Source organism: Leptopilina heterotoma, unplaced genomic scaffold (assembly GCF_015476425.1).
Source record: "Leptopilina heterotoma isolate Lh14 unplaced genomic scaffold, ASM1547642v1 Lhet_199, whole genome shotgun sequence".
Taxonomy (NCBI): domain Eukaryota; kingdom Metazoa; phylum Arthropoda; class Insecta; order Hymenoptera; family Figitidae; genus Leptopilina; species Leptopilina heterotoma.
This window is the reverse complement of record NW_025110915.1, coordinates 1,885,221-1,909,058: the sequence shown is the minus strand read 5'-3', so window position 1 is coordinate 1,909,058 and position 23,838 is coordinate 1,885,221. Positions and strand designations below refer to the sequence as shown.

Genomic DNA, 23,838 nt, shown 5'->3' with positions numbered 1-23,838 from the left:
TTGTTTATATTATTCCAACTGATTTTAGATAAGAATTTTTTTATATAAAAAATAAAAATAAATAAAAGAATTACAACAAAATATTATTATTTAAAATTAGTTAGAAATATAAACAAATGAATTTTCAAAGAAAAACAAAGTTTTTTTTTACAAAAAATGATTCAAAAATATTAAAAACCAATTTTTTTATTTCGGTGATTTTTTTGAGTTACAAAAAACATATTTTTATATTAAAACGTTGATACAAAAAATGTAGTCTCTCCAAAATTATGGATGAATTTCCAAATCTAACAATTTTTTGTGAAAAAATAAAAATTCAGAAAGATTAAAATATTATTTTCCGAACAATTTTATTTGATGTTTATTGAATTCCTCTTAAAAAATTACTATAATAAAAATAATTTTAAGGAATATTTCAATTATTTTCTTGATATAGACAAAAATGTCGATGAACCTTTACTTTAAATTTAATATTTACTTGCATTTAAAATACTTAAATTTATTTTATTTCAATTGTGCAAAAAATAAATAATTACTAAAAAAATAATTGTGTTCTTTTCTAAAATAAACTAGCAACAATTCCCGCGACTTTTTTTTAAATAAAATTAGCAATATTAAATATAATAGAATTGAAAAATTTTCTAATTTAAATTTTTGTTGAAACCAGTAAAAAAAATTTAATTTTTGGGAAATTACAAATAATTGCAGAAATTCAATTATTTAAAAAAAAAATTGAAATTCTTCTTATAAAATTCAACTTTGTTTAAAATTTGAAAAAAATTCTCGCAAAAATACCAATTATCTTTATAAATAACAAAATTATTCTCTAAAGTTCAATTATTTTCATAAATGTCAAAAAAATTCTTGTCCTATTTTCAATTATTTTTAATATCTAAGATTTTAATAAAATTTCCCAAACTGAATTCAATTATTTAAAAAAAATTTTAATAAAATTGTATGCAAACATTTAATTATTTTCATAAATAATAAAAATTTCAGAGGAATTCAATTATTTTCATAAATAATAAATTTTTTTAAGGAATTCAATTATTATTACTATAAAAAGTAATTTAAAATTCTAAAAAATAATAATTGAATTAAATGATGAAAATAATTTTGATGAAGTTACAGTAACAATATTCTTAGAATATAAAATAGTGATTTTATTTCTCGGTCATCTTTAATTATTAGAAAACATGAAGAAATCGATCACTCCGAGTCTTCGACTCGGAGCAATCGATATCTTCATGTTTTATAACAATACTTTTATAAATTGTTTAATTTAAAAAAGGTTTGAATTTGAAATTTTTGAATGTCTTAATTCCTGTGGAAAATCCTGTTCCAAAAATAAGATTAAAAATAGGAATTGTGCAAATATTTTTTTTCTTTTTCTAAAACAAAATAATAATTTTGTTAAAAAAATTGTGATTCATAAACAAAAATAATGCAAAAGAAATAAATTTTCTATTTCTTAATCACAGTTGTTTAACAATTTTCTAATTTTGTTTAGAAGTAAAGAACAAAAATCTGCATAATTTCAATTTGACAAAACATAATATTTAACAAAATTTTAGTCTTTCAATGAAAGGAAGTGAAAAAAATTCTGATGATTTTTATTTGTCATTAAAATTTTTAATTAATTATAAAATAAAAATAATTATAACATCATAATATAATATACAATCTATTTGTAGTTAACAAAAAACAAAAATATAATCAAAAGACAACTTCAGAGTTTGAGGGACAGAAGAAGTGAATAAAGGAAAGAACATTTAAATTATTACAGTTAATTATTATTATTAGAAATAATATATAATTATATTAATATAATTATTAATTATTATTAATTATTATATTATTAATATAATTATTTTTTAACAGATTAATTCAATTTTGTCACGATGATAATGTGATGATTCTGAGTGTGTCAACATTAATAGGGAATATTATCATTTGCTAATGATAATATTCGAATATTACCTGTCTGTTTAATATACAAACAATGTAGACGGTAATTTCTTTTTTGTCTCTTTTCAAATTAAAACAACACTGACCATTGTTTACTTTTCATTTTTCCCTCGAAATAAAGCATTTAAATTTTCAAGTACATTTATGTGAACTACACAGTTGGCGTGTGTGTTTAGAGATGTAGAAGTTAGTGTCTGATGAAGTGAGTGTTTGATAATGTTTGTCCAAGAACTTAGCCCCAAAATAACCTGTGGCGATACAACATATATCCTCTTGTTTTATTCAATATTCTCCAAACTTTTCATCCGGAAAATATTTTCCTTTTCTTTTTCTCTAAGTTTCTTATACATGAATTTTGTTCTTTACTTTCTTTTTTCTTTACTTATTTTTTCCATTTATTTTTTCTTTTTCTATAAAATATTTTATCCGCATTCTGTTTTTTAACCATTTTATAATCTGTTCTCCTTTTTTACGTAAATTTCTTAATTTTTATTGTTTACATCTATTGTCTTTAGCTTTACATCTGTTTTTTAATCTGTTTTCTCTGTTCCTTTTTAGTCTATTTTACTCATTCCTTATACTTGTTTCTCTAAATTCTTTACTATTGTTTTTTCTATCAAATCTTTAACCTCGTTTTTCTCCTCGTTATTGTAAATGCAAATTATCGAATTTTGATCAAATAATAATCGTCAAAGGGAAACAAAAACAAATTGAATTAAAAAAAGAGGGGAGGGGAGGAATTGAAAGAGGAAAGATGACAATAGCTTTCAGGAAAGCTCAATACTGTGTAAAGGACTAATATATATATTTCCATCCATAACAGCGCATTTCCAAGTGAAAAAGTCGAGTATATGAATCTTGAATGTTGTATGACATATCAGCCCCTCGGCATACCGAGACCTTTTGTGTGAACTAGTTTGCTCTTTTAACCAACAACCTTATGATATATAGTCTTGATAATTCAAAATTGGACAAGCGCTTGATTCGTAATCAGGCGAGTCAAAAGAGCGAGGAAGAAAAAAAAAGCAGGGCAAATATCATCGCATGCGCTTTCGCTGTAAAAAAGGAAAAAAAATGGATAGAGAGAAAAAGAGAGAGAGAGAGAAAGAGAGAAAGAGAGAGACCCCTTTGTATTCTTTGGTGAAGCAGCGAGGCTTGTCTAAATGAAGTTTTGAAGAGCTCTGCCAACACGAATTGCGAACGGAGAAGTAAAATGTGCCTTTGAATCGCAATACTACAAAGGGCTCGCCGCCAGGCTAATTTGTCTGAATGAGCGAAACGATGGACCATGAGGGTAGTGGTTGAATCATGAGTCGGACCTAATTCTGGATAAACGCCCTTTCATTATTTCCGGTATAGCTATCTTTGTTCTTTACTTTCGCTCTTCGATTATCAGCCGCCAAAAAAAAAAAAAAAATTAAATTAGAAAAAGAGCTATAATGAAAAATTTTAAATTCGTTATCTATCTATCATAGAGGGAAATGTTTTTTATTTCAAAGAAATATAATATATTTGAGTCGAATTAGTGTGTTTATCTCACAGTCTTTTTATTTGGTTCGAATAGAAATTTTATTCGGCACAGATAATTTTTTTTTGGGTGAAAGTAAGATTTTTATTCGAACTAATTATGAAACATTTCTGTTATATAATTATATATTTTTCTTATAACCTACTCACCTTTGTATTTTGTTCGAATTTTCATTTTATTTGGCACAAAAAAATTTTTTCAGTGAGAGTGAGATTTTTATTTGAATCTAATAGAATTTATCTTAAGCAAATAAAATTTATTTAATCTAAACAAAAATTATTTGAACCAGCAAAAATTTATTTAATTTAAATCAAATAAACTTTATTTCAAATAAATAATAATTATTTGAACCAATAAATATTTATTTCAAGAAACAAACAAACGATAAATATTTGAACTGAATAAAATTTTGTTGAACTAATAAAAATTTATTTGAACTAAATAAACTTAATTTGAATCAATAAAAATTTATTTGAACCAAATAAATTTTATTTAAAATAAGTAAAAATTATCTGAACCAATAAATATTTATTTCAACAAACAATAAATATTTGAACTGAATAAAATTTTTTTGAACCAATAAAAATTTATTTGAATAAACTTAATTTGAACCAATAAAAATTTATTTGAAGTAAGTAGAAATTACTTGAACCCATTAATATTTATTTGAACCAACAAACATTTATTTAAAGCGAATAAAATTTTTGTCAACCAAACTATCAAAGTGAAAATGAAGGTGAAAATAAAAATCAATTAAAGTAAAAAAAATAAAGTCAAAATATAAGTGAAAGTAAAAATGCAACTCAAAGTAAATATGAAATTACCTAATCAATTGAATTTTTTGATCAACAGTCTTTAATAGTTTAAAATTTAAATAGAGGGAAAGTTTCTCCAAAATTACGGATAAATTTCAAAATATAACAATTTTTTGTAGAAAAATAAAAATTCAAAAAGATCAAAATATTATTTTCCAACCAATTTTATTTTATGTTTATTGAATTTCTCTTAAAAAATTACTATAATAAAAATAATTTTATGGAATATTTCAATTATTTTCTTGATATAAACAAAAATGTCGATGAACCTTCACTTTAAATTTAAAATGTAGTTGCACTTAAAATACTTAAATTTATTTTATTTCAAATGTGGAAAAAATAAATAATTACTAACAGAATAATTGTGTTCTTTTCTAAAATAAATTTTATAATTTTAAAATTCCTCGGTTTTATTTATTATTATTGCACTTGGAAACAAATTATTTTTGAATCAAATACTCAATTTGCATAAATTCTATTTTTGTATAAATCTTATTTTCAAGTTATTCTAAATAAAGTTTGTTTAATCAAAATAAACATTTATTTGATTTAAAGAAACATTTGGTTTTGTTTAATAAATATTTCACGTTCGAATTTCGTCATTTGAAGCAAATTTTTAGTTGAAACAAACAAATTTTTTTTTCAGTGTGCTAAAATTATTAACACATTTTAATGTTTTTAATTATTTTAAAGGAAATTATTATTATTAGTATTTTAATTATTTTAAAATATTATCCACATGCAATTTATTTTATAAATAAATAAAAGCAATAAAAGTATCTTAACGTCAAAAATTAACTTGTAAATTTATTAATGTATTGTAATTTTAATGAATTAAATTTTTCAGTTTTGAATGGTTTAAAATTTGAATAGAGGGAAATTTAAATCGAGTAAAATTTCGGTTAGATTTAACTAATGTTGCGAAAAAAATAGAAAAATAAAAAAAGGGTGGGATCTTGGATTGCGAATAGAGAAGGGTCGACAATAAACGGATTCGTCGATTAATTAAAAAATGTATATTTCCTTTTAACCTTTTGGTTTTCACAAACGTAGAATTTAACAGCGTAAGAACTTACAAAAAAAGAGTTGAAAATTGAATAGTATGTTGCACGTGGCGAATGGCGTCGTTGAGACTAGAGGTTCCCACGTGGCAAAAATGGCGGCAGGTGACGCTCACGTCAGCACAGGTGACTCTCAGCTCCACTCAGCAAGACGAGAGAAAAGTAACTGAGCAGTTTGGCACCGACATCGGAAAAAGAGGGGGACAGGATCTGGGCGGAACCTTTGACACGTCACGAGAGCGATCGACCAATCCCAGACATAATGAACAAGAGGCCAAAAAGGCGAAGAATAACGAGAAACAACGAGAGCATCCAGAATTGGACTCTCCCTAACAGAAAAAACCATAACATCCCGCCCGCCTCGTTAATTAAACGAAAAAAAGGGTTCTAAAAGAGTCGGACGAGAAAAGAAGAATGAAGAAAATTGTTAGAAAATTTGGTTGAGCAGCTCAACTCTCCGCCCGCCGTAATCCATCGTTTTGATCAGAGATTTACTGTTGTTCCTGAACTAATATCGGCAAGGGGGAGATTTTGTGAATCGGTCTTTCATAAGTCCCAAAAGCTGTACGTAATCGTACAGTGCGTACAAGTCCATCTGGTCCTGGAAAAACTTCTTGGACTCGTCCTAGAGGCCATTTATTTGCTCGCATTAAGGAAGGATCAATCACCAACACGATGTCGTTTGGTCGGATGTTGGCTTGGGTTCTGGTCCATTTATTGCGCTGCTGGAGTGTATGAAGATAATCTCGAGACCAGCGCGTCCAAAAGAGATCCCTCATTTTTTTCACCAAATGCCAATGCTTGTCGTTTTGCGAACAAGGGTTTAAGTCTAATGATTCAGGAAGTTGTGATAATGGTCCGCCTGTCAATATGTGCCCGGGTGTCAAAACATCCAGGTCCTCAAGATCTCCAACAACTGGTACCAATGGACGCGAGTTCATGCAACCCTCAATTTGCACAACCAATGTGGACATCTCTTCGTATGTCAGCGTTCGCGTTCCAATGATTCGACGCATGTGAGACTTGGCAGTTTTTATTCCAGCCTCCCACAATCCTCCAAAGTGTGGAGCACCTGGGGGAATGAATTTCCAGGTCACACCCTGGTTGGCTAGTGAGTCATGGATCATACCCCAATCAAATTCAGCCTTTCGAAGCATCAATCGGAGCTCCGCCTCAGCGCCATGAAAAGTTGTTGCGTTGTCGCTCCAAATTTCGGACGGTGCGCCGCGCCGACCGATGAGACGACGCAGAGCAGCTAGAAAGGAATCTGACGTAAGATCACCAACGACTTCAAGGTGTACTGCCTTCACGCTCAGACAGACGAACAGAGCGATATAACCTTTAGTCGCACGGTATCCGCGACCCTTCGTAGTCTTCAATAAGAATGGCCCTGCATAGTCGACTCCACATCGTTCAAAGGGCCGTGAGGGAGTCACTCGCTCAGCTGGAAGTTGTCCCATCAACTGGCTAGCCCTCTGGATCTTTGTACGAGCACATGTGATGCACCTCCGAACATGCGCTTTGACTCGAACACGCCCTTTAATGATCCAGGCTCGTCGAATGGCGTAAGAATATGTCAGTTGAGATCCGCCGTGGAGCGATTTTTTGTGTGCCCAGTCAATAATGAGTTCAGCAAGATGACTTTGTCCTGGCAAAATGACAGGGTTCTTTTGATCATATGGCAGTGGAGAATTTTCCAATCGCCCGTCGACTCTCAAAATTCCTTTCGCATCAATGAATGGATGAAGACTGGCAAGTGAATGTCTTCGTGGTAATTCCTTACCGTGTTCCAATATTCGAAGAGTGTCGCCAAGGTAAAGGTGCTGAGTCCAATAAACGCAACCAAGAAAGGCTTGTTGCAATTCAGTTGCTTGCAATCCGTTTTTCATTAAGAGAGATCGATCCTCTTTGGGTAGCAAGATCTGTTTTATTCGCATGCACCATGCGGTGCAACGAAGAAGTTTCATCAGAGTGGAAAACTGTGAGAACGGTTCATTAACAGTTTTGAGATGACCAATGAGCACTGTTGATGGTAGTTCGCTTGTCTGTGACTGAGAAAAGGATGGTTCTTCGAATGGTGGATTGAGCGGCCATCCACTATCTTCCTGCTCTAGACACGAAGGACCGTGCCACCACAACCTCATTGCAGAAAGCGTTCCCGGGTCGGTACCACGAGTCGCAATGTCGGCAGGGTTTTCCTTCGTTGGGATGTAGTGCCACAAAACCGATGGTAGAGATCGTTGGATTTTTGAAACTCGATTGGCAATGTAAACTGGCCACCGGGATGGATCAGAAGACCTAAGCCAATGAAGCACGATTTGTGAGTCGGACCAGGCGTAAATAGAAGAGTCGGACAACCTCAGTTCAGTAATAACGCGCGTAAGAAGCTCGATTACCAGCACGGCAGCACACAACTCCAAACGTGGGATAGAGATAGTTTTTACTGGTGCTACTCGTGTTTTTGAGGCAACGATTCTGGATAGAAATGTTCCATTTGATTTTCGAATCCGCAAGAACACCACTGCAGCATACGCAATGGCGCTTGCATCGCCAAAGCCATGGAGTTCAATTAAATCATCAGGTTGAGTCCCGATCCAGCGTGGACATCGTATCATTGAGAGAAGTGGCAAGTGATCGATAAAGGCAAGCCATCTTTGGGTTAGTGTTGCCGGCAGGTGATCGTCCCAGTCAAGTTGGTTTCGCCACAAGTCTTGCATTAGGACCTTCGCGACAATAATTATAGGAGCCAGCCATCCGACAGGATCAAATAAACGAGCCACTGTTGCAAGGATGCTTCTCTTAGTCGGTGTATCAGTACGCGTAATGTCGAGGGGTTTGAAACGAAATTCATCGCTGATCGGATCCCATGAAATTCCCAACGCTCCAACGGGTCCGTCCATCTCGATTTGGCGCCAGCTGGGACGTAATCGGTGACTACTGGGAATCGTATCTAGGAGGGACGGAGAGTTCGATATCCATTTCTTTAAGTGAAATCCTCCAGAGTTCATTATCGCAATCAGTTGATCACGACACTCCAGCGCTTCTTCTTCGCTGTCAGCTCCTGCTAGAAAATCGTCAACGTAAGTGTTGTCTCGTATGATTTTGGCTGCCACCGGAAAACGATCTCCTGCGTCATCTGCTAATTGGTGCAACACTCGGATTGCCAAATAGGGAGAGCAAGTAACACCATAGGTAAGGGTGAGCAATTGAAAGTGTGTGAGCTTCTGTTCGCCTGGACGTTTCCATACTATCCGCTGAAGGTCAACGTCCGCCTCATGTACCCGTACCTGGCGATACATCATTTCGATGTCGGCGCAAAAGACAATGCGGAAGGATCGCCATCGCATTAAGACGGTTGTTAGTTCGTTTTGCAATTTCGGTCCTGAGTGTAGCAAGGTATTAGTGCAGGTTCCGTGAGATGTGGGTTTTGAAGCATTAAAGACCACCCTTATCTTAGGACGTCCATCAGCACTTTGCCAAATTGCGTGATGCGGGATATAATAGACAGGTGCTTCGCTCCTCATCGCAACATCATCGCTAATGGGTCTCATATGACCAAGTCGTTCATACTCCGTCATAAACTGTGTGTACTCCGTCGACAGACGAGGTTCTTTTTTCATGCGAAGTAACATGGAAGAAAGTACACGCTTGGCAGTAGTTAGCGATTCTCCCATTGAAAAATTGAGTGTCGAACGACGAGGAAGCCTTACAGTATATCTTCCACCGACGTCACGGCAATGCTCAGTTTGAAACAATCGTTCACACTCATGATCGTTCTCCGGGATTACTGGGTCTGCGATCTCTTCCTGAACCCAAAATCGTTACAGCAACTCGACAAGGTCGTCGTGAGATTTGACGCGCATTGCAGTGACATTAGGTGAAGCGACATGGTTCGGAACTTCTGCTGACCAGTGTGGTCCAAGGATTGTCCAACCAAAGACGGTTCGTTGAGCAATTGGTTCATTTTGACGTCCACGACGAACTCCGTCTCGAATTAACGAGCCGTAGATATCGGCACCCAAAATTATATCGATCTCTCGAGGTACTCTAAAGTCTGGATCTGCTAGACTGAGACCGTTTAAGTGAGGCCACGTTTGTTTTGAAACCGGGGATGAAGGAATCTTTAAAGATAGATTTCGGATAACTAAGGCAAATACAAGAGTCGCTGGTGGTGATTCTTGGTGTCGTATGCGAAGAGTCACGCTACGGCGAGCTGTTTCGACTTGGGTATTACCTATAGCGTGGATAGGAATTCTCACCCTCTCTGGAATTACCTTTAGAGAGCTTACCAATTTTGATGAGACTAATGTTGCTTCGGAGCCTGGATCAAAAAGAGCTCTCGCTGTGACCACTGCCCCTTCGGTTGTCTCCAGTTTTACAACAGCGGTAGCCAGCAATGGTAGTCATGAGTCAGAGGGTTTATTTTGATCACTCTGCATTTTGGTTCGAGATTGTTTTTCGGATGGTCCACCAGCACTCTCAGAGTTAGGACGTTTACGGTCAGATGCGCCGTGGATCAGAGTGTGATGCAATCCTTTGCAATGACGACATCGATTTACAGAGCGACAATTTTGAGCTTGGTGTCCTGTTCGAAGGCAGTTGAAGCAGAGTCGTAATTCTGTAACCGTTTTTCGACGTTTTGAAACATCGAGACTTTTAAATTCTGAACAGCTGCCAACGAGGTGATTATTACCACAGACGGTACAGTTCTCTTGACCAGAAGACAAGGTCATTACTCGCGGTCGTCCCTGAGAAGCCGTCGTTGAGTTTGACTTACTCTTAATCAGCGTGGAATCTGAAGCTCGAGGAAGTTCAGTCGCGTGAAGTACTCGGATTCGTCCTTGGAGAAAAGTTTCAACACGGATGAAATCTGGAATTCGATCAGCTTCCCGTATTTCATTCTCCCAGTGCTTACGAGTCGTCATGTCCATGCCGTAGGCTGCGATGAACGTAAACCAATCGTCCCATTGGTCGACAGGACGGCCGAGAGTTCTGAGTGAGTCTCGCTTTCGTACTAGAGTGTCCAGCAGCTCTTGGAGGTTTGAGCCACTTTCTGCTTTTGCTGGTTTGATTGCCAGTAAGGCTGACAAATGATCCTGCACCAAGAGGCGTTTGTTATCGAAACGAGCCAATAATAGACTCCAGGCTGTAGAATAATTCGCGTCGGTAACGGAAAGTCCGTCTAAAGCGCGTCGCGCGTCGCCCTGTACTGCTCCCTTTAGGTAGAACAACTTTTGAACAGCTGTAAGGTGCTCATCAGCATGGACAAGAGCAAGAAAAAGATCCCGGAATGGTTCCCAATCCTCACGTTTTCCGGAAAAAGTTGGCAAGTTAATTCGCGGCAGCTGACGGTGGGAAAGACCGGTAGCAGGTGAAGACTGGTGCTCCCCAACTGATGCTATTGTGTTTAAATGAAGTTGGCGATCATATAGACGGCCTAATGTTTCGGTGACGGTCAATGCGACAGTGTCAAACATGCCTTCAGTAAGATACGCTTCCTCGGCGATGCCTTCCTTAGTGACCAGTTTCATATGGTTGCGCTGCGCACGTTCCCAATAGCCCTGGAGTAGCTCAATGCGGCTCTGGACAGCGCCCGCGGTGATCTGCTCGACACCCTCGTCTAGGCATCGGGCTACGCAACTGTTAATCAACGTGATGAGCGAACCCTGGGTAGCTAATAGAGTACGCATCGCGGCGTCGAAAAGGGTTGCTGAGAAAAAAATTACTAAATAAAGTTAACCGTTAGACAGGAAAGACGTTTTTTGCATGTCACAGAACTATGCAGCGTTTTCAGGGCTTCTGTATGGCTTGTTTATTCATTTTTTTATAAGGTGTTTGGGTCTCTGAAAGCGAGCGAGTAAGGTACCCTTTTTTACTTTTGCCCTCGGCACTCGCTATCATGAGCTACAGTGTTTGGGTCTCCGTAAGCGAGCGAGTAAGGTACCCTTTTTTTACTTTTGCCCTCATCGCTCGCAATCAGAAATATCTACGGCTCGTTAATTCGAGACGGAGTTCGTCGTGGACGTCAAAATGAACCAATTGCTCAACGAACCGTCTTTGGTTGGACAATCCTTGGACCACACTGGTCAGCAGAAGTTCCGAACCATGTCGCTTCACCTAATGTCACTGCAATGCGCGTCAAATCTCACGACGACCTTGTCGAGTTGCTGGAACGATTTTGGGTTCAGGAAGAGATCGCAGACCCAGTAATCCCGGAGAACGATCATGAGTGTGAACGATTGTTTCAAACTGAGCATTGCCGTGACGTCGGTGGAAGATATACTGTAAGGCTTCCTCGTCGTTCGACACTCAATTTTTCAATGGGAGAATCGCTAACTACTGCCAAGCGTGTACTTTCTTCCATGTTACTTCGCATGAAAAAAGAACCTCGTCTGTCGACGGAGTACACACAGTTTATGACGGAGTATGAACGACTTGGTCATATGAGACCCATTAGCGATGATGTTGCGATGAGGAGCGAAGCACCTGTCTATTATATCCCGCATCACGCAATTTGGCAAAGTGCTGATGGACGTCCTAAGATAAGGGTGGTCTTTAATGCTTCAAAACCCACATCTCACGGAACCTGCACTAATACCTTGCTACACTCAGGACCGAAATTGCAAAACGAACTAACAACCGTCTTAATGCGATGGCGATTCTTCCGCATTGTCTTTTGCGCCGACATCGAAATGATGTATCGCCAGGTACGGGTACATGAGGCGGACGTTGACCTTCAGCGGATAGTATGGAAACGTCCAGGCAACCAATTAGCAGATGACGCAGGAGATCGTTTTCCGGTGGCAGCCAAAATCATACGAGACAACACTTACGTTGACGATTTTCTAGCAGGAGCTGACAGCGAAGAAGAAGCGCTGGAGTGTCGTGATCAACTGATTGCGATAATGAACTCTGGAGGATTTCACTTAAAGAAATGGATATCGAACTCTCCGTCCCTCCTAGATACGATTCCCAGTAGTCACCGATTACGTCCCAGCTGGCGCCAAATCGAGATGGACGGACCCGTTGGAGCGTTGGGAATTTCATGGGATCCGATCAGCGATGAATTTCGTTTCAAACCCCTCGACATTACGCGTACTGATACACCGACTAAGAGAAGCATCCTTGCAACAGTGGCTCGTTTATTTGATCCTGTCGGATGGCTGGCTCCTATAATTATTGTCGCGAAGGTCCTAATGCAAGACTTGTGGCGAAACCAACTTGACTGGGACGATCACCTGCCGGCAACACTAACCCAAAGATGGCTTGCCTTTATCGATCACTTGCCACTTCTCTCAATGATACGATGTCCACGCTGGATCGGGACTCAACCTGATGATTTAATTGAACTCCATGGCTTTGGCGATGCAAGCGCCATTGCGTATGCTGCAGTGGTGTTCTTGCGGATTCGAAAATCAAATGGAACATTTCTATCCAGAATCGTTGCCTCAAAAACACGAGTAGCACCAGTAAAAACTATCTCTATCCCACGTTTGGAGTTGTGTGCTGCCGTGCTGGTAATCGAGCTTCTTACGCGCGTTATTACTGAACTGAGGTTGTCCGACTCTTCTATTTACGCCTGGTCCGACTCACAAATCGTGCTTCATTGGCTTAGGTCTTCTGATCCATCCCGGTGGCCAGTTTACATTGCCAATCGAGTTTCAAAAATCCAACGATCTCTACCATCGGTTTTGTGGCACTACATCCCAACGAAGGAAAACCCTGCCGACATTGCGACTCGTGGTACCGACCCGGGAACGCTTTCTGCAATGAGGTTGTGGTGGCACGGTCCTTCGTGTCTAGAGCAGGAAGATAGTGGATGGCCGCTCAATCCACCATTCGAAGAACCATCCTTTTCTCAGTCACAGACAAGCGAACTACCATCAACAGTGCTCATTGGTCATCTCAAAACTGTTAATGAACCGTTCTCACAGTTTTCCACTCTGATGAAACTTCTTCGTTGCACCGCATGGTGCATGCGAATAAAACAGATCTTGCTACCCAAAGAGGATCGATCTCTCTTAATGAAAAACGGATTGCAAGCAACTGAATTGCAACAAGCCTTTCTTGGTTGCGTTTATTGGACTCAGCACCTTTACCTTGGCGACACTCTTCGAATATTGGAACACGGTAAGGAATTACCACGAAGACATTCACTTGCCAGTCTTCATCCATTCATTGATGCGAAAGGAATTTTGAGAGTCGACGGGCGATTGGAAAATTCTCCACTGCCATATGATCAAAAGAACCCTGTCATTTTGCCAGGACAAAGTCATCTTGCTGAACTCATTATTGACTGGGCACACAAAAAATCGCTCCACGGCGGATCTCAACTGACATATTCTTACGCCATTCGACGAGCCTGGATCATTAAAGGGCGTGTTCGAGTCAAAGCGCATGTTCGGAGGTGCATCACATGTGCTCGTACAAAGATCCAGAGGGCTAGCCAGTTGATGGGACAACTTCCAGCTGAGCGAGTGACTCCCTCACGGCCCTTTGAACGATGTGGAGTCGACTATGCAGGGCCATTCTTATTGAAGACTACGAAGGGTCGCGGATACCGTGCGACTAAAGGTTATATCGCTCTGTTCGTCTGTCTGAGCGTGAAGGCAGTACACCTTGAAGTCGTTGGTGATCTTACGTCAGATTCCTTTCTAGCTGCTCTGCGTCGTCTCATCGGTCGGCGCGGCGCACCGTCCGAAATTTGGAGCGACAACGCAACAACTTTTCATGGCGCTGAGGCGGAGCTCCGATTGATGCTTCGAAAGGCTGAATTTGATTGGGGTATGATCCATGACTCACTAGCCAACCAGGGTGTGACCTGGAAATTCATTCCCCCAGGTGCTCCACACTTTGGAGGATTGTGGGAGGCTGGAATAAAAACTGCCAAGTCTCACATGCGTCGAATCATTGGAACGCGAACGCTGACATACGAAGAGATGTCCACATTGGTTGTGCAAATTGAGGGTTGCATGAACTCGCGTCCATTGGTACCAGTTGTTGGAGATCTTGAGGACCTGGATGTTTTGACACCCGGGCACATATTGACAGGCGGACCATTATCACAACTTCCTGAATCATTAGACTTAAACCCTTGTTCGCAAAACGACAAGCATTGGCATTTGGTGAAAAAAATGAGGGATCTCTTTTGGACGCGCTGGTCTCGAGATTATCTTCATACACTCCAGCAGCGCAATAAATGGACCAGAACCCAAGCCAACATCCGACCAAACGACATCGTGTTGGTGATTGATCCTTCCTTAATGCGAGCAAATAAATGGCCTCTAGGACGAGTCCAAGAAGTTTTTCCAGGACCAGATGGACTTGTACGCACTGTACGATTACGTACAGCTTTTGGGACTTATGAAAGACCGATTCACAAAATCTCCCCCTTGCCGATATTAGTTCAGGAACAACAGTAAATCTCTGATCAAAACGATGGATTACGGCGGGCGGAGAGTTGAGCTGCTCAACCAAATTTTCTAACAATTTTCTTCATTCTTCTTTTCTCGTCCGACTCTTTTAGAACCCTTTTTTTCGTTTAATTAACGAGGCGGGCGGGATGTTATGGTTTTTTCTGTTAGGGAGAGTCCAATTCTGGATGCTCTCGTTGTTTCTCGTTATTTCGGACGGTGCGCCGCGCCGACCGATGAGACGACGCAGAGCAGCTAGAAAGGAATCTGACGTAAGATCACCAACGACTTCAAGGTGTACTGCCTTCACGCTCAGACAGACGAACAGAGCGATATAACCTTTAGTCGCACGGTATCCGCGACCCTTCGTAGTCTTCAATAAGAATGGCCCTGCATAGTCGACTCCACATCGTTCAAAGGGCCGTGAGGGAGTCACTCGCTCAGCTGGAAGTTGTCCCATCAACTGGCTAGCCCTCTGGATCTTTGTACGAGCACATGTGATGCACCGCCGAACATGCGCTTTGACTCGAACACGCCCTTTAATGATCCGGCTCGAAGGACCAAAAAATATGTTGCGAAAAAAATAGAAAAATAAAAAAAGGGTGGGATTTTGGATTGCGAATAGAGAAGGGTCGACAATAAACGGATTCGTCGATTAATTAAAAAATGTATATTTCCTTTTAACCTTTTGGTTTTCACAAACGTAGAATTTAACAGCGTAAGAACTTACAAAAAAAGAGTTGAAAATTGAATAGTATGTTGCACGTGGCGAATGGCGTCGTTGAGACTAGAGGTTCCCACGTGGCAAAAATGGCGGCAGGTGACGCTCACGTCAGCACAGGTGACTCTCAGCTCCACTCAGCAAGACGAGAGAAAAGTAACTGAGCAGTTTGGCACCGACATCGGAAAAAGAGGGGGACAGGATCTGGGCGGAACCTTTGACACGTCACGAGAGCGATCGACCAATCCCAGACATAATGAACAAGAGGCCAAAAAGGCGAAGAATAACGAGAAACAACGAGAGCATCCAGAATTGGACTCAGATTTTTTTTTTGAACAAAGTGTTGATAGTTTCTGATTGCGAGCGATGAGGGCAAAAGTAAAAAAAAGGGTACCTTACTCGCTCGCTTACGGAGACCCAAACACTGTAGCTCATGATAGCGAGTGCCGAGGGCAAAAGTAAAAAAGGGTACCTTACTCGCTCGCTTTCAGAGACCCAAACACCTTATAAAAAAATGAATAAACAAGCCATACAGAAGCCCTGAAAACGCTGCATAGTTCTGTGACATGCAAAAAACGTCTTTCCTGTCTAACGGTTAACTTTATTTAGTAATTTTTTTCTCAGCAACCCTTTTCGACGCCGCGATGCGTACTCTATTAGCTACCCAGGGTTCGCTCATCACGTTGATTAACAGTTGCGTAGCCCGATGCCTAGACGAGGGTGTCGAGCAGATCACCGCGGGCGCTGTCCAGAGCCGCATTGAGCTACTCCAGGGCTATTGGGAACGTGCGCAGCGCAACCATATGAAACTGGTCACTAAGGAAGGCATCGCCGAGGAAGCGTATCTTACTGAAGGCATGTTTGACACTGTCGCATTGACCGTCACCGAAACATTAGGCCGTCTATATGATCGCCAACTTCATTTAAACACAATAGCATCAGTTGGGGAGCACCAGTCTTCACCTGCTACCGGTCTTTCCCACCGTCAGCTGCCGCGAATTAACTTGCCAACTTTTTCCGGAAAACGTGAGGATTGGGAACCATTCCGGGATCTTTTTCTTGCTCTTGTCCATGCTGATGAGCACCTTACAGCTGTTCAAAAGTTGTTCTACCTAAAGGGAGCAGTACAGGGCGACGCGCGACGCGCTTTAGACGGACTTTCCGTTACCGACGCGAATTATTCTACAGCCTGGAGTCTATTATTGGCTCGTTTCGATAACAAACGCCTCTTGGTGCAGGATCATTTGTCAGCCTTACTGGCAATCAAACCAGCAAAAGCAGAAAGTGGCTCAAACCTCCAAGAGCTGCTGGACACTCTAGTACGAAAGCGAGACTCACTCAGAACTCTCGGCCGTCCTGTCGACCAATGGGACGATTGGTTTACGTTCATCGCAGCCTACGGCATGGACATGACGACTCGTAAGCACTGGGAGAATGAAATACGGGAAGCTGATCGAATTCCAGATTTCATCCGTGTTGAAACTTTTCTCCAAGGACGAATCCGAGTACTTCACGCGACTGAACTTCCTCGAGCTTCAGATTCCACGCTGATTAAGAGTAAGTCAAACTCAACGACGGCTTCTCAGGGACGACCGCGAGTAATGACCTTGTCTTCTGGTCAAGAGAACTGTACCGTCTGTGGTAATAATCACCTCGTTGGCAGCTGTTCAGAATTTAAAAGTCTCGATGTTTCAAAACGTCGAAAAACGGTTACAGAATTACGACTCTGCTTCAACTGCCTTCGAACAGGACACCAAGCTCAAAATTGTCGCTCTGTAAATCGATGTCGTCATTGCAAAGGATTGCATCACACTCTGATCCACGGCGCATCTGACCGTAAACGTCCTAACTCTGAGAGTGCTGGTGGACCATCCGAAAAACAATCTCGAACCAAAATGCAGAGTGATCAAAATAAACCCTCTGACTCATGACTACCATTGCTGGCTACCGCTGTTGTAAAACTGGAGACAACCGAAGGGGCAGTGGTCACAGCGAGAGCTCTTTTTGATCCAGGCTCCGAAGCAACATTAGTCTCATCAAAATTGGTAAGCTCTCTAAAGGTAATTCCAGAGAGGGTGAGAATTCCTATCCACGCTATAGGTAATACCCAAGTCGAAACAGCTCGCCGTAGCGTGACTCTTCGCATACGACACCAAGAATCACCACCAGCGACTCTTGTATTTGCCTTAGTTATCCGAAATCTATCTTTAAAGATTCCTTCATCCCCGGTTTCAAAACAAACGTGGCCTCACTTAAACGGTCTCAGTCTAGCAGATCCAGACTTTAGAGTACCTCGAGAGATCGATATAATTTTGGGTGCCGATATCTACGGCTCGTTAATTCGAGACGGAGTTCGTCGTGGACGTCAAAATGAACCAATTGCTCAACGAACCGTCTTTGGTTGGACAATCCTTGGACCACACTGGTCAGCAGAAGTTCCGAACCATGTCGCTTCACCTAATGTCACTGCAATGCGCGTCAAATCTCACGACGACCTTGTCGAGTTGCTGGAACGATTTTGGGTTCAGGAAGAGATCGCAGACCCAGTAATCCCGGAGAACGATCATGAGTGTGAACGATTGTTTCAAACTGAGCATTGCCGTGACGTCGGTGGAAGATATACTGTAAGGCTTCCTCGTCGTTCGACACTCAATTTTTCAATGGGAGAATCGCTAACTACTGCCAAGCGTGTACTTTCTTCCATGTTACTTCGCATGAAAAAAGAACCTCGTCTGTCGACGGAGTACACACAGTTTATGACGGAGTATGAACGACTTGGTCATATGAGACCCATTAGCGATGATGTTGCGATGAGGAGCGAAGCACCTGTCTATTATATCCCGCATCACGCAATTTGGCAAAGTGCTGATGGACGTCCTAAGATAAGGGTGGTCTTTAATGCTTCAAAACCCACATCTCACGGAACCTGCACTAATACCTTGCTACACTCAGGACCGAAATTGCAAAACGAACTAACAACCGTCTTAATGCGATGGCGATTCTTCCGCATTGTCTTTTGCGCCGACATCGAAATGATGTATCGCCAGGTACGGGTACATGAGGCGGACGTTGACCTTCAGCGGATAGTATGGAAACGTCCAGGCGAACAGAAGCTCACACACTTTCAATTGCTCACCCTTACCTATGGTGTTACTTGCTCTCCCTATTTGGCAATCCGAGTGTTGCACCAATTAGCAGATGACGCAGGAGATCGTTTTCCGGTGGCAGCCAAAATCATACGAGACAACACTTACGTTGACGATTTTCTAGCAGGAGCTGACAGCGAAGAAGAAGCGCTGGAGTGTCGTGATCAACTGATTGCGATAATGAACTCTGGAGGATTTCACTTAAAGAAATGGATATCGAACTCTCCGTCCCTCCTAGATACGATTCCCAGTAGTCACCGATTACGTCCCAGCTGGCGCCAAATCGAGATGGACGGACCCGTTGGAGCGTTGGGAATTTCATGGGATCCGATCAGCGATGAATTTCGTTTCAAACCCCTCGACATTACGCGTACTGATACACCGACTAAGAGAAGCATCCTTGCAACAGTGGCTCGTTTATTTGATCCTGTCGGATGGCTGGCTCCTATAATTATTGTCGCGAAGGTCCTAATGCAAGACTTGTGGCGAAACCAACTTGACTGGGACGATCACCTGCCGGCAACACTAACCCAAAGATGGCTTGCCTTTATCGATCACTTGCCACTTCTCTCAATGATACGATGTCCACGCTGGATCGGGACTCAACCTGATGATTTAATTGAACTCCATGGCTTTGGCGATGCAAGCGCCATTGCGTATGCTGCAGTGGTGTTCTTGCGGATTCGAAAATCAAATGGAACATTTCTATCCAGAATCGTTGCCTCAAAAACACGAGTAGCACCAGTAAAAACTATCTCTATCCCACGTTTGGAGTTGTGTGCTGCCGTGCTGGTAATCGAGCTTCTTACGCGCGTTATTACTGAACTGAGGTTGTCCGACTCTTCTATTTACGCCTGGTCCGACTCACAAATCGTGCTTCATTGGCTTAGGTCTTCTGATCCATCCCGGTGGCCAGTTTACATTGCCAATCGAGTTTCAAAAATCCAACGATCTCTACCATCGGTTTTGTGGCACTACATCCCAACGAAGGAAAACCCTGCCGACATTGCGACTCGTGGTACCGACCCGGGAACGCTTTCTGCAATGAGGTTGTGGTGGCACGGTCCTTCGTGTCTAGAGCAGGAAGATAGTGGATGGCCGCTCAATCCACCATTCGAAGAACCATCCTTTTCTCAGTCACAGACAAGCGAACTACCATCAACAGTGCTCATTGGTCATCTCAAAACTGTTAATGAACCGTTCTCACAGTTTTCCACTCTGATGAAACTTCTTCGTTGCACCGCATGGTGCATGCGAATAAAACAGTTACTTTTCTCTCGTCTTGCTGAGTGGAGCTGAGAGTCACCTGTGCTGACGTGAGCTTCACCTGCCGCCATTTTTGCCACGTGGGAACCTCTAGTCTCAACGACGCCATTCGCCACGTGCAACACACTATTCAATTTTCAACTCTTTTTTTGTAAGTTCTTACGCTGTTAAATTCTACGTTTGTGAAAACCAAAAGGTTAAAAGGAAATATACATTTTTTAATTAATCGACGAATCCGTTTATTGTCGACCCTTCTCTATTCGCAATCCAAGATCCCACCCTTCTTCTCAGGGACGACAGCGAGTAATGACCTTGTCTTCTGGTCAAGAGAACTGTACCGTCTGTGGTAATAATCACCTCGTTGGCAGCTGTTCAGAATTTAAAAGTCTCGATGTTTCAAAACGTCGAAAAACGGTTACAGAATTACGACTCTGCTTCAACTGCCTTCGAACAGGACACCAAGCTCAAAATTGTCGCTCTGTAAATCGATGTCGTCATTGCAAAGGATTGCATCACACTCTGATCCACGGCGCATCTGACCGTAAACGTCCTAACTCTGAGAGTGCTGGTGGACCATCCGAAAAACAATCTCGAACCAAAATGCAGAGTGATCAAAATAAACCCTCTGACTCATGACTACCATTGCTGGCTACCGCTGTTGTAAAACTGGAGACAACCGAAGGGGCAGTGGTCACAGCGAGAGCTCTTTTTGATCCAGGCTCCGAAGCAACATTAGTCTCATCAAAATTGGTAAGCTCTCTAAAGGTAATTCCAGAGAGGGTGAGAATTCCTATCCACGCTATAGGTAATACCCAAGTCGAAACAGCTCGCCGTAGCGTGACTCTTCGCATACGACACCAAGAATCACCACCAGCGACTCTTGTATTTGCCTTAGTTATCCGAAATCTATCTTTAAAGATTCCTTCATCCCCGGTTTCAAAACAAACGTGGCCTCACTTAAACGGTCTCAGTCTAGCAGATCCAGACTTTAGAGTACCTCGAGAGATCGATATAAAATTGAGTGTCGAACGACGAGGAAGCCTTACAGTATATCTTCCACCGACGTCACGGCAATGCTCAGTTTGAAACAATCGTTCACACTCATGATCGTTCTCCGGGATTACTGGGTCTGCGATCTCTTCCTGAACCCAAAATCGTTCCAGCAACTCGACAAGGTCGTCGTGAGATTTGACGCGCATTGCAGTGACATTAGGTGAAGCGACATGGTTCGGAACTTCTGCTGACCAGTGTGGTCCAAGGATTGTCCAACCAAAGACGGTTCGTTGAGCAATTGGTTCATTTTGACGTCCACGACGAACTCCGTCTCGAATTAACGAGCCGTAGATATCGGCACCCAAAATTATATCGATCTCTCGAGGTACTCTAAAGTCTGGATCTGCTAGACTGAGACCGTTTAAGTGAGGCCACGTTTGTTTTGAAACCGGGGATGAAGGAATCTTTAAAGATAGATTTCGGATAACTAAGGCAAATACAAGAGTCGCTGGTGGTGATTCTTGGTGTCGTATGCGAAGAGTCACGCTACGGCGAGCTGTTTCGACTTGGGTATTACCTATAGCGTGGATAGGAATTCTCACCCTCTCTGGAATTACCTTTAGAGAGCTTACCAATTTTGATGAGACTAATGTTGCTTCGGAGCCTGGATCAAAAAGAGCTCTCGCTGTGACCACTGCCCCTTCGGTTGTCTCCAGTTTTACAACAGCGGTAGCCAGCAATGGTAGTCATGAGTCAGAGGGTTTATTTTGATCACTCTGCATTTTGGTTCGAGATTGTTTTTCGGATGGTCCACCAGCACTCTCAGAGTTAGGACGTTTACGGTCAGATGCGCCGTGGATCAGAGTGTGATGCAATCCTTTGCAATGACGACATCGATTTACAGAGCGACAATTTTGAGCTTGGTGTCCTGTTCGAAGGCAGTTGAAGCAGAGTCGTAATTCTGTAACCGTTTTTCGACGTTTTGAAACATCGAGACTTTTAAATTCTGAACAGCTGCCAACGAGGTGATTATTACCACAGACGGTACAGTTCTCTTGACCAGAAGACAAGGTCATTACTCGCGGTCGTCCCTGAGAAGCCGTCGTTGAGTTTGACTTACTCTTAATCAGCGTGGAATCTGAAGCTCGAGGAAGTTCAGTCGCGTGAAGTACTCGGATTCGTCCTTGGAGAAAAGTTTCAACACGGATGAAATCTGGAATTCGATCAGCTTCCCGTATTTCATTCTCCCAGTGCTTACGAGTCGTCATGTCCATGCCGTAGGCTGCGATGAACGTAAACCAATCGTCCCATTGGTCGACAGGACGGCCGAGAGTTCTGAGTGAGTCTCGCTTTCGTACTAGAGTGTCCAGCAGCTCTTGGAGGTTTGAGCCACTTTCTGCTTTTGCTGGTTTGATTGCCAGTAAGGCTGACAAATGATCCTGCACCAAGAGGCGTTTGTTATCGAAACGAGCCAATAATAGACTCCAGGCTGTAGAATAATTCGCGTCGGTAACGGAAAGTCCGTCTAAAGCGCGTCGCGCGTCGCCCTGTACTGCTCCCTTTAGGTAGAACAACTTTTGAACAGCTGTAAGGTGCTCATCAGCATGGACAAGAGCAAGAAAAAGATCCCGGAATGGTTCCCAATCCTCACGTTTTCCGGAAAAAGTTGGCAAGTTAATTCGCGGCAGCTGACGGTGGGAAAGACCGGTAGCAGGTGAAGACTGGTGCTCCCCAACTGATGCTATTGTGTTTAAATGAAGTTGGCGATCATATAGACGGCCTAATGTTTCGGTGACGGTCAATGCGACAGTGTCAAACATGCCTTCAGTAAGATACGCTTCCTCGGCGATGCCTTCCTTAGTGACCAGTTTCAAATGATTGCGCTGCGCACGTTCCCAATAGCCCTGGAGTAGCTCAATGCGGCTCTGGACAGCGCCCGCGGTGATCTGCTCGACACCCTCGTCTAGGCATCGGGCTACGCAACTGTTAATCAACGTGATGAGCGAACCCTGGGTAGCTAATAGAGTACGCATCGCGGCGTCGAAAAGGGTTGCTGAGAAAAAAATTACTAAATAAAGTTAACCGTTAGACAGGAAAGACGTTTTTTGCATGTCACAGAACTATGCAGCGTTTTCAGGGCTTCTGTATGGCTTGTTTATTCATTTTTTTATAAGGTGTTTGGGTCTCTGAAAGCGAGCGAGTAAGGTACCCTTTTTTACTTTTGCCCTCGGCACTCGCTATCATGAGCTACAGTGTTTGGGTCTCCGTAAGCGAGCGAGTAAGGTACCCTTTTTTTACTTTTGCCCTCATCGCTCGCAATCAGAAACTATCAACACTTTGTTGAAAAAAAAAAAAAAAAAAAAAAAAAAAAAGAAAAAAAAACATGTGCCTGCCCTAAGACGGCTGCGTCTGTGACAGCGATGTCAAAGAAATGAGAAAAGAAAACCAAATGCCTTCTCTGAGGCGGCTGCGTCAGTGGCAGCGATTTCAACCAAACTGCCTGCCCGGAGGCGGCTGCGTCAGTGGCAGCGATTTTAACCGAAATGCCTGCCCTGAGGCGGCTGCGTCAGTGGCAGCGATTCTAACCGAAATGCCTGCCCTGAGGCGGCTGCGTCAGTGGCAGCGATTTCAACCAAAATGCCTGCCCTGAGGCGGCTGCGCCAGTGGCAGCGAATTCATCCAAAATGCCTTCTCTGAGGCGGCTGCGTCTGTGGCAGCGATAAAAAAAGAGAGAAAAAAAAAGAACCCGAAAACGGTCTACCCCTTCTATTATCCGGCTCGAAGGACCAAAAAATATGTTGCGAAAAAAATAGAAAAATAAAAAAAGGGTGGGATCTTGGATTGCGAATAGAGAAGGGTCGACAATAAACGGATTCGTCGATTAATTAAAAAATGTATATTTCCTTTTAACCTTTTGGTTTTCACAA

At 41.7% G+C, this 23,838-nt stretch overlaps 4 protein-coding genes across 4 annotated transcripts; 2 read left to right on the top strand and 2 right to left on the bottom strand.

Moving 5' to 3' along the window:
- Window positions 1–5,863: 5,863 nt before the first annotated feature.
- Window positions 5,864–9,046, bottom strand: LOC122501090. The gene has a single exon (XM_043610355.1). The coding sequence runs from the start codon at window positions 9,044–9,046 to the stop codon at window positions 5,864–5,866; it is 3,183 nt and encodes a 1,060-aa protein (XP_043466290.1).
- Window positions 9,047–11,271: 2,225 nt separating this feature from the next.
- LOC122501089 lies at window positions 11,272–14,794 on the top strand. Its single transcript, XM_043610354.1, has 2 exons — window positions 11,272–11,303; window positions 11,353–14,794. Exons 1-2 carry the CDS (start codon window positions 11,272–11,274, stop codon window positions 14,792–14,794), a joined length of 3,474 nt encoding a protein of 1,157 aa, XP_043466289.1.
- A 2,639-nt stretch (window positions 14,795–17,433) lies between these two features.
- Window positions 17,434–19,951, top strand: LOC122501088. Its single transcript, XM_043610353.1, has 2 exons — window positions 17,434–17,491; window positions 17,607–19,951. Exons 1-2 carry the CDS (start codon window positions 17,434–17,436, stop codon window positions 19,949–19,951), a joined length of 2,403 nt encoding a protein of 800 aa, XP_043466288.1.
- A 920-nt stretch (window positions 19,952–20,871) lies between these two features.
- Window positions 20,872–21,661, bottom strand: LOC122501087. Its single transcript, XM_043610352.1, has 2 exons — window positions 21,604–21,661; window positions 20,872–21,488 (listed from the first exon to the last, which is right to left on the bottom strand). The coding sequence occupies exons 1-2, from the start codon at window positions 21,659–21,661 to the stop codon at window positions 20,872–20,874; spliced, it is 675 nt and encodes a 224-aa protein (XP_043466287.1).
- Between the last annotated feature and the right edge of the window lie 2,177 nt (window positions 21,662–23,838).